Here is an 11,576-nt window from a genome sequence, read left to right as displayed (position 1 = left end):
CGCTGTGCTTCGCCTCCCCCCGGCGACCGTGTCCTAAGCGGGTGACAGCGCAGGCTGTCGCACAGCTCGTTCTCCTACAGAATCACTGCCGCGAGGAAAACAACACCCACCGCGGCAGTTATTTGTGTCCCGGCTAATAGATGTGGTCGCCTCGGCTTCCTCCTCCTTCATTGTGTTTTGCAAGTCACTCTTCAAAACATACAAAATGCATTTCCACAGTGGCAAAACTCCAGTTTTACATTACCTCCAACAGCACAAAACCTTGCAGGTGGCACTGACTACTGCTTCCGCAGACCAGAACCTCAGAACATCCTATGGGATCCAAGTGACAGCCCAGCTTCTTCAGTGCTTCCTGTGATGGCAGCAGCCAGACATGCTACGTAGGGGAAAATCTGGTCATTATCTGCATTTCCTCCTTCTCCAGCAGTATCCACAGTCTCAGTTATATGATGTTAGGAGAGTGTGTCCCTGACCAGTCCTTCCATGTCCTTTTAGAAGTTCCTGTCTACCACCTTCTTGGAAACCTTCCTGAACCCACTGATACTATTTGCCTCTACAGTCTCTCATTGCAACAAGTTCTAGAAAAGTTACTCTGTAAAAATAAACTTTTTCCCCCACACTGTTTGAACTAATCCCCTAGATGGCCACGTGTGCCCTCCAGTTCTCCTACTGCAGCTACTAACAAGTAGCTGGCTCTTGCCCTGCTTACCCAGAACACTGCACTCGGTCATATTGAGCATCAAGCCCACAGTAATGCCATCCAGAGCCATCTCCTCTCACAGCTGGTGAGTTTACCTCACTCCCAGACCTGAGGGCAGGTCATTTTCACCTGACACATCCCAGCTGCCTTTCTTTAGATACAGTTCCAGAACTGCATGCAGCATTCAAGATGTAGCACACTGCAGTGAGGGGATCCTCTTCACTCTGTTCCTGACAAGACATGAGATTTTGTTGCTTTTTGAAATACTACTGTGCACAGAAACATCTACAGAACTACCATAAGTAGTGCCATGATTCCTTTCCTTTTTCTTAATTCCTAGTTTCAGGGCCAGCACTACATAAGGTAAGTTTATTTTTCCCCTAAATGCATTATTTTTATATACATACACCATCTGTGTGGGAGTCAGAGACGTGGCCCTTTTTCAGCAGTCTGTGGGGACAGGACAAAGGGGAAACAGCCATAAAATGGAGCATACAAAGTTCCACACAAATATGCAAAGAAACTTCTTCACAGTGAGGGTGACAGAGCACTGGAACAGGCTGCCCAGGTAGGTGATGAACTCTCCTTCTCTGGAGACATTCAAGACCCATCTGGACACCTACATATGCAAACTGGTCTAGGGAACCTGCTTTGCAGGGAGGCTGGACTACAAGATCTCTGGAGGTCCCTTCCAACCCCTACAATTCTATGATTCTGTGACTATTTTTGTTTATCCAGACTTCAGCTCTTCTCCCCCTTTTCCCTACATTCACTCACTGTAATGACTGAGACTAGGTGTTAGATTTTGCATAACCTTTCTGCTCCTGGAAAGGCTTGTTTGTCACTGTAATGGCAAGAAGCAGCACTGGTCACCTCTCCACAACATGCAACTAATTTATATCAAAGTTATTAGGAAAGAAACACAATATCAATTGTATTTCTCAAAATGAGACCATCACTTCTTCCTTACTCACCAAGACAATGACAAACATAAGAATAACTCATTGAAAAGAAGTGTATTATTATTACCCTATTTGAAAGCCAAGTGTAATAAAAGGAGATGCCACAAGGCATTCAGCTGGACCTTAAAGATGTCAGTGGGAAGGGAAAAAATAACTTTACTTTCATGAATGCTAATCTCACCCCTATAACAGATGTGTAAAAGTCAGTTCTGTAGCTACAGCCTCTGACAAAAGAATTTATTATATACGACCATCTTGTGGGCAATGTATGATGCATCTCTTATGAAAGGTGCTGCCTTGGTGTCTTAAAAAGTTCAACTTCTCAGATCTCCCATCTTCTCTGCATGTTCTTTTCTATTTTGGAATTGTGATTTGTAACTAAATGTTAGTACAGTAAGTTCATCGCACTCCCATAGCATGACATGTTTCCTACTACCCGACATGATTAATTTCCTTCATATTTTCACTTTTTGCTGTCTGTGCCATCCCACACATCTTTTGTATAGCCAAGAGATAGCAATTGTTTGTATAACAGATTTATGAAAATCTTTGAGACTATAAAAATCAAAAGATAACTCTCTAACAAATTATATATATCTACTGGAAGTAACCAATTTTGGAATCACAACATCCTTCCTAGTACTAACTTGGGTCAATTACCACTGGAGCCTATTTCTCATTCTTCTTCGAACTGAAATAATAACACAGAAGTTGTACTTGTTCCTTCATGAGCCCAGCATGCTTAAATACTCCGTAAAGCCAACACAGCCACTCTGAGAAGCAGTTTCCTGGCAGTGAATAGACCACTCATAGTCACTGTCTTGTTCAAAGAGCATAGGAAGTCCATTACAAATGGCACACGGTTTTACCATCATTACATAAGTGGGCCCTCCTGCACATCCCCCAGCTAGCACTGCTCCATGTGGTGTAAGGAAGGAACAAACTGGACATGGCTTCTTTCGGAGTGATGAACAGTATTCTAGGCAAGGTGTGCAGTGGCTTACCTGAACATTTATGCCACATGCAGTGTAAAGCTCATTGGAAATGCACATCCTCTATTACTTCTAGATAAGGCAGACATCCACCTAATGAGGTTGTGTTTGGTTACAGCACACTCTTCATGTACTACTTGACCAGACAGACTTAACTGGTGAGGTTTTGTTTGTTTCTTTGTTTTCAAATAGACTTAAAGAGCTTTTAAGAGGAGAAGAGCATTTTTACCATCTTAACAACTTCAACGACCACAAGTGCTACATGTAACAGACAATATTGAATGTCATTAGTGGATCTTAGAGGAGCTGTACCTGAAGACTGCTGTAGCAGCAGCATGAAGAGCTGAAGACCCTTTCATGTGGTCAACATGACAGCACCCAATCCTTCCTTCAGCAGTCTGGATTTCCTATGAGACAAACCCAGTGACCATAGGAATTAGAACTGAAATCTCCCAATTTGGCTCAGCTTTTGTTACTTATTAAAGGAAACAAAGGCACATGGCAATGTCTGTTTCTGTTTATGCTCTCTATTCTTCAGCTTTCTCAAAGCTAACAGAACTGTGGTAACCCTCAAGACGTCAGAATAAGTTAGCTGAGGTTGCTCCAGCTGATGCACAGAGAAAGTAGAATCATGAGAAATTTAATAGATCTTTCATGTAGCCATTCACAGAAAATTATTTTAAGACAGCTATGGTACCTGTCCAGTCTGTTTGCTTAGAAATGACATGACCAGTTTTTCCTAGTTTTAGCTTTTTAACACACCACCCAATTTTGCAGAAATACTACTTGCTAACTTTGAACCTAGGTGCGAATTAGTGATGCCTTGATGATCAGAATGTTTGGGAAGTGTTCATACTTTGTATGAGTCAGGACTATCACCCCCTCACAGAAAACATTTGTATTGCAGAAGCAGCCACACCATCCATCATTAGAATCACTGAGGTTAATCTTTATGAGCCATTGCTCAGGAGTAACATGGTGGGGTCTTAGAATTCAGCCACTGCCTTCAGATCCAAGCATCAGCAGATACCCAGCCATTGTAACTAAAACACAAACAGCTCTATACTTTTAGTTTTTAACACATAGTCTTCCATTGCTCCTTTACTTCACTGGAAAACCTGGCACAGCTGCACTGATTGCTTAAGTCTTACATTTCCTTTTGTCTATCTGTTTTTTAAAGGTTATCCATAACCAACAAAACTCATCACACAACTCAGGTTAATAAGGCTACACAACACACAAGATTTAACATCTACCCTGGTAGCAGTAAAGTGTGAAACAAAGTAAAGCACAGAAAATAGTGTTTGTTACAATTTAGTAACAACCTGCTCAGAAACTACTTCAAAGAAAAAGAAAAAAAAAAAGCTCAAAAAAGAAAATGAGCAGTTTTCATCATCTTGAAATTCTTCAGCTTAAGGATATGGCTTTAAAAAAAACACAAGGCTGCTCTCGAGTTTTCGGCTACATACTATATGTCTTGAGAAAAAAAGTGCAAATATTATATACTTGCAAAGATCACATTACTGAATACACAAAAGTGTTAAATAATTCCTTAACTTAGAGTCTCATTAGAAAATACTTGGTCTCATTTTCTTTATGTGTATTACTGTAAGAAGGCACTCTCTATAAGTTATTTTATTATAGAGAAAAATATTTTTTATGATGAACCCAGTAAACTTAAATTCTATCTAGCAGTGAAAACACTAGCTTTGAAAATGAAGGCCAAAAGTGTAGCAACATTATCATTCTCACAGGGCTGGGTTTTTTTTGTTTGTTTGTTTGTTTTTGTTTTTTTAATGTTGACAGAAAGGTCATGGTTTCAAAATTATAAAGCCTTTAATGTGACATGAGCTTGGTGAATATTTCATACTTACATTATATATATAATAATGATTCACTAAGAAAATGAAAATGAATATAATGCTTGGTTCTAGAAAAATAATTCCTGAGAGCAAAATCTGCTTAGTAAGTACTTTTCCTATTTATGTGAATAAATCTGGCTTTTTAATATAAATCATCAGTTAACATTTTAAAAATACCCATCATCTTGATTACCTGCAATAGTAAAGAATGCTAATTACTGCCGTAGGGAAAGTGTTTTATCTCTTTAGATCTGACAGGTGGCATTTATTGCTGCAGTATCAAATGTCTGCCAACAAAGACAAGGAGTGAGCAGCCCAACAAAACACCTGGAAGTGGTCCACGAGAATTTTTGTGTATCTTCTTATTATTGATGTACATTTGCAAATTCTATCAATACTGTCATCTTTTTATAACAGATTTATTTCATCAGAATATCAGATTTTTTTTTCTTTTCATTTCTGTTCATTAATCTCTGAAGAAAATCAGGCATACAATAAATAATTCAGAACAAGCAGTTATCTTGCTCCAACCACTGAGTTTTCCAAAGAAAGTCTTCAAAAATCTTGTGTGGAAGCAGTTCTGCAGTATGCAGCAGTACACATGTAGCACAAGTGTGGGAAGATCTTAGTCTGTAAATACTAAGGAAAGGAATGCAACAGAATGCAACACAATGGAAGGAATGTACAAACATAATCGACACCAACAGCCTGACCACTTCAGTGCTAAACAGAAGTTAGAGCACATTATTAGGGGCACTGTCCAAATGCCTCTTGAACACTGACAGGTATGGGGCATCAGCCACCTCTGTAGGAAGCCTGTTCCAGTGTTTGATCACCCTCTTGGTGAATAAATGTTTCCTTACTTTCAATCTGAACCCCTATTAGGGTTAGCTTTGCATTGTTCCCACCCTGCCACAGGTTTCCAGGAGCAGAGCCCAGCATCTCCCTCTGCATCCCCTGTCAGGCAACTGCAGAGAACTGTGAGGTCACCTCGTGGCCTCCTCTTCTCTAGGTTGGTCAACTCAGGGGCCGTGACCTCAGCCCCTCCACCCAGGGCATGCCCTCCATAGATCACTTAATATAACATTAACATCCTTCTAATATTGTGGTGCTCACAGTTCCACACAATATTCAAGGTGAGGCTGAACCGAGCTAAATACAGAGGGGAAATCACTTCTTTGACATGGGAGAAGAGAATACTGGACAGATAGCGGCAAGGGCAGGCTCAGGTCCTATGGCCAACAACAGGCAAATTCAGTGACCTTGCATCCAGCTTGAATCTAGTCTGCTCTTCACACAATGAAAACGTATTTCATTTCACCTTTACTCACTTGTAGTAACAGTGAATCTTGAAAACACTATTTAATCTGCTAGGTTACCAAATAGCTTTCAGTATCAAACATTAACAAGTGCCGCAATACTGTAGCCTTGGTAACAAAAATGAAGATACATTGAAATACTGCAAGTACTATGTACCCATCTCCTCCACTTCTTCTCTCAGGCACTAACCAATCCCTCAGCAAGTTCCCAGAGCAGCACATCCTTACTCCAGAACATCCTAATCCTATTTCCTTAGCAGGAAGCATTTAAAAGCAGATTTCATATGTTTTGAAACACAGGTGCTCAATCTGTCAATAAACTGGAATAGATGTCCATCAGCCAGAGTAGAAGGATTACCTACAGAAAAAGGATCATCTCTTCCTGTCCATCTGTGAGAAATCCCTCATGTGCACAGCCACTTTCTGTGAACACTTCGAACACAAGTCAGCTACAATCATCAAGCAAAGTAAACTGCCAAACCTGTGCCAGCCAAATGCTCTGAAGCTCGAAGTCTATCAGTTGGGGCAAACTGCAGAAAGAGGTCATTCTGCAGCCCAGAGGCTTCTTCTTTGTCAACAATATTAAAGAAATAGGTTCACTGAAGAACAAGAAAGTCTGTTATCATGTTCTTTCCTAAAAATTCTCGTTATATCAGATTTTTCTAATAAACCCCCATGGAAGAAGTCATAAATACATGAAATGTGGTGAACGACAACATGCATACTCTAAGTTTGCATTTCTTACAAACTTTAAAAATAATAATTCTCATAGAAACAAAATAACTTTCATATTATTTTCCACTTTTAACAAACATATTTGTTATGGATAGGCTGTGCTGCTAGTCTACAGATTCAATTTCAACAGCATAACATTAGGTGAGCTCTGATTCTGTCCAAGCTGGCTACCAACTGGTCATATACCCATACAGGAATATCTGAGAGCATTAGTGTTGAACATCATATACCACCTTTTTTCCTCTACAGCTTTTCTGCTTTATTCAGCAGACAAAGAGAGCTGGGTCTCCTTGAAGACAGAATGATTTAAATAAATCCATAAATAAATCCATAAATAAATCCATAAATAAATCCATAAATAAATCCATAAATAAATCCATAAATAAATCCATAAATAAATGTCTTTGTTAGGAAGTCCTGTCCTTTATTTACTGCATAGTATTTAAATTTCATGACCCAGTGCACCAAGGATGAAGCTGGCAGTTTCACGGTACTGATCACTCCCACCAGAAGAGTGAGTGAGGTGAGGGCATCCTGGTTTCAGCTGGGACAGAGTTGGATTTTTCCCCTTCATAGTGTCTGATATGATGCTATGTTGTGGCTTCAGCAGAAAAGCAATGTTGATAACAGTGGTGTTTTAGTTGTTGCTGAGCAGCACTGCACAGAGCCAAAGATGTTTTAACTTCTTGTGCAACCCTACTAGCAAGGGAGGCCAAGGGAATGCAAGGAGGGGACAGAAACAGGACAGCTGGCCTAAACTGGCCAAAGGGTTATTCTATACCATACAGCATCATGTGAAAAATCTTTAAAAATCAGGGAAGTTGGCCAAGGGGCAGCTGCTGGTTGAAGATTCGTTGGGCATCGGTTAGTGGGCGGTGAACAACTGCATTGTGCACCACTTCTTTTGTAACTGTATTTTATGTTATTATTGTTACTATTATTATTCTCCTTTTCACTTCCTTTTCTATCTCAGTGAGTCATTTTAATGTCAGCCCTCAAATTCTACTTGGCCGGGATTTTTTTCCAATCCTCTCCCCCATCCCACTGTGGATATTTGCTCACCTTTCCCACATTTCCCTGTCCAGGTACTTAGTTTTTATTCTCTTTTACATTCCTTTCATTCTCATTCAAGGAGCGATCTGGTCTTTATAGTAATGCAGGAGAGATATATTTTCTTAAAAAAAAATTTTTTTTACCTGTCTAAAATGTATCTTACAGCCAGCGGGAGAGGTGATGAAAACAGATGGTCCAGACATACTGAGGACGTTGTCATGGAACAGGGCCCTGAGCACAGCAACAAGCCTCAACTGCTGATGGCCTCAGAGCTGCCTCATCACCCACTACAGCCCTACCTGGCAGTTAGGGCTTGTGGCTGACACCAGCTGCCTCCACCTTTATGGATGGTGAGACAAGCCATCTCTGGGCTCTATCTCTTCTGCTTCCTATCACTAACACCCTTGATCGCACTCAGGAACTCAGAAATTAGATGCCTGACTGTAAACATAACATTCTAGTTTCCTATAAAAAAACAAAGAATATTATCAAAGGCAATAGATCAGTTCTTGTACCTGAAAACAATGAAACCACTTTGAGGACACCTAGCATTCTTTGGTTTTAGCATTTCTGACATTTATTCTCCGGCAAGTTACTTGCTGAAAACTGCATGAGGTCTTACAAAAAACCTATTATAGATGTAATATTAGAAAGTGTTAGGAATTATTTTTATTTCCAGTTGCCTAGAAGAATACTTAAATACTGACTTCAGTAACACTACATAAAATTAAAATTTACATCTATGCTCTTTTACATTTGTTTGCAATGAAAAGAAATAATTGACCTAAACAAGCATTACATCATTACATTTGCTCACTTAAAGTGGTACAATTGAAATGGGAAGCTAAGTAACATTGCAGTTCTCTGTATGTTAGTATGCATTACAGCAAGAAAGGGATCTATTCCTTCAGTGGTTATAACAGGAGAAACAGAATCCAAGTTTCCATTCTCTTCAGTTGTACATTAAGTTGCTTCTACTCACATCTTCACAGAGCATTGTTTGGAAGGACAAGTTTGGAGTGACAGAGGAACTGAAAAGCTGGCAATAGAAAGCAATGGTTTTACACCACAGGAAAAGCTGCCCTTTTCTACCAGGTTCACAAACAGTTTTCCCACGTGTCAGAACCGTCCTTAAACATGGGGAGCAGTACAAAATATTACCCATTCCTAAACAACATGACTTAACCCTTGTCCAGTTTACCTCTAGGTTGCCATAATGTTTCTTTAAAAAGAAATCTGTGTATCTTGGTGTCACTCCTATATCATGGTAAGTGTAACATAAGGCATCTTGTGATTTTCCAAAGCAATTTTGTGACCTTATACAGCAACTTTTTTTCCAAACAGCATTTTTAAAGATGCAGTCAGATTTTCTTTTCCCTTAAAAATAAATAAATAAATAAATAAATAAATTTTAATTGCTGCTCATTCAATGGAATTAGAAGAGCATAGCCCTACATCACACTAGGATTAATTGTTAGTCATCATAGAGCTCACAAAAATATTCAGAGTACTTGGGAAAGAGAGGAAAAAATCAGTATCAAATTTACACTATTTTCCTTCCCAGTGTATTTTGGTTGCTATTAATTTGTCAGCATCTAAATGAAAAAATGGTAAAATATAATGCTGAAGCTTTTGTTTATTACCCAGTAACTCCTAGTTAAACTGTTATCAATGTAAATGTCCACTGAACAGTGTCTTCTAGAATCTTTCAAATGCCATTAAAACTTGTCACAGAGGAATTTCATTTGGATAATCAAAAACTCTCTAAGCCTAGCTATCAAGGACATAATACCATATTCTGTAGCTTACAAATTCAAATCTGAACTGTAGGCAAGGAATTCTAAAGCGTTCAATATTTAATTAAGATGCTTCTTCTAAAAGCTTAAGTGAAGCCACCTAATTAAAAAATGCTAATGTGGAGGTATAGGCTTTCCTTGTCAAAGTGATGTATCTTATTCCTTCTTCTACATCTTTCTGTTCTGTTTTTGTTCTTTTTGAAGACAAACAATGCCTTATTAGAATAAGCTTGACTGCTATGAATAAAATATTTGAAATGCCACCATGCATACAAAAGCATAGCAGCTAAGGAATAATGAGAGAACATCAGTTAGAAATGTTTCAGCAGCAACCTGAAATAAGCATTTTGCTGCACACAGCCAGCTTAAAGTAATAAGGTTTATTCTTCATCCCAGTACAAGCAATTTGGTGAAGTGTTAATTTTATCCCTTAATTTCTTTTAATAATTAAAAAAAAGAGTCAGCATTTAAAAGGAATAGTAGTTCAAACAGCATTACACTCAGCTTTATTTTGCATAGTAAAAAAGTAAATAACAATTTGTGGGAAATTACAGACAAACAACATTTACTTGGTTCTGATATTATTTATGCAAAGCATTAGATAAGTTCTGCACAGAACTCTGCCAGTACAACTCAAAGCAAATTAATCTCACTATTCTAAAAGGCTACTATGCTACATAAATGGGGGAAAAAATAAGCCTAAAGGAGCTTATAACAATTCATTCTGAAACCAAACCAACTACGTTAGATGGGGGGCAGAAGAAATAATAGGAAGAGTTTCTCTTTCTACCTGTATTCCTCTCATGGTGTTACATAGCTTAGCTTAGTCACTTACATTTCTATTCTTTTGTGGGTTTTTTGTGTTTGTTTGGAATTTTTTTTTTTAAGCATATTTTAATTCTTCAACGGTTTGGTAAAATAAATTCCTTAATGCCTAGATAGAAGCATTTACAAATATCTCCTCGTTTTTTTCCGTGGGTGACGACTGACAACATAAAGCACCTTTACATGGTGCTGGCATTGGGATTCCAGCTGCAGTTCAGAAAGCAATCCCAGGCTTGTTGTAGGCTTAGTACACGGTAACAACCAGAGCCACCAACAAAACGCTGGCCCACACTGGTACAGACATCAAGGCAGAACTCAAAGGCACTATCTTGTCACTATGCAAAACCTTGCTGCACTTACACAAAGAACACTGTGCATGGTTCTGGTCCTGCATCTCCAGGACTTATTGGAATCGGGAAAAGGCTGCAAACAGGATTAGGGTCCAGGGGTGCCCTCAGAAAGAAGGCTGGATAGGCTGGGGCTACTCGGTCGGGAGAAGAAGGCTAAGAGGTGGCATGCTCCCATTTTACAAGCCACAGAGGAGGCAGAAATTTGGAAGATGATCACCTCATTAATTATACCTTGCAACACAAGAGCTAAAGTGACTCCTTGAAATCAGCAGATCAGTGAAGAAAAACAAACCAACCAACATCTTCTTTCCCTCTCGAAGCAGAGCAGCGACTTTCAAGACATTGTTGCTATGCACTTTCAACAGTGAAACAAACTTGCTAAGAAACCTTTCTCTACTTGACAACTGAGTCCTACCTGCGTACTCCGCTAGTTCGTGTACGACAAAAACAAACAAACAAGCAAACAAACACGTTTTTAGCATCAAGCTAAAACATTCCATACACAAGCACTCCAGCATGGTTTTCCACACCTTACCGTCGCATTGGGTTTCTCCCAGTGACTTCGGCAACTCTCGCCGTGTCTCCGTGGCGGACCCCCCGCCCGAGCTCGGTACTCCCAGCACTCCCTTGGGCTCCGGCTGCATCCCACTCCCCTCCCTGCTCCCTTCGGGACTGAGCAGCGTCCCTCCGCGGAGAGCTGCTCGGCGCAGCCCAGGACTCAGCAGAGAGGGACCTACGGAGGAGAACGGGGACTTACAGAGCACCCGCTGCCCCTCCCCGACCCCTCCGGGCGCTCTCACCTGGGGCTTCGCGAGCTGTACGCCACCTCTTCGGCATCGCTCTCCGCCACCACCTCCTCCCCAATGTCGGGCAGGGTGATGAGCAGCGCCTTGCCGCCCGCCCAACTCCCGGCCTCCTCCGTGGCAGCCAGCAGCGGTCGCGGGGTGCAGCCGCCTCCGGAGGACGGGCGGAGATTGGGGGC

At 40.4% G+C, this 11,576-nt stretch overlaps 1 protein-coding gene across 1 annotated transcript in view; it reads right to left on the bottom strand.

Annotated features, from left to right (window-relative positions):
• The window catches only part of FAM149A (family with sequence similarity 149 member A), a 26,742-nt gene extending 15,269 nt beyond the window's left edge, over positions 1-11,473 (bottom strand). Inside the window, exons 1-2 of the mRNA XM_010710064.3 lie at positions 11,395-11,473; positions 2,967-3,061 (exon numbers count right to left, since the gene is read on the bottom strand). Of these exons, the coding sequence (XP_010708366.2) occupies positions 2,967-3,013 (47 nt within the window). The 5' untranslated portion in view covers positions 3,014-3,061; positions 11,395-11,473. The remainder of the gene's footprint in view (positions 1-2,966; positions 3,062-11,394) is intronic.
• Between the last annotated feature and the right edge of the window lie 103 nt (positions 11,474-11,576).

This window comes from Meleagris gallopavo, chromosome 4, assembly GCF_000146605.3.
Source record: "Meleagris gallopavo isolate NT-WF06-2002-E0010 breed Aviagen turkey brand Nicholas breeding stock chromosome 4, Turkey_5.1, whole genome shotgun sequence".
NCBI lineage: Eukaryota > Metazoa > Chordata > Aves > Galliformes > Phasianidae > Meleagris > Meleagris gallopavo.
This window is presented reverse-complemented; position numbering and strand designations above follow the sequence as displayed.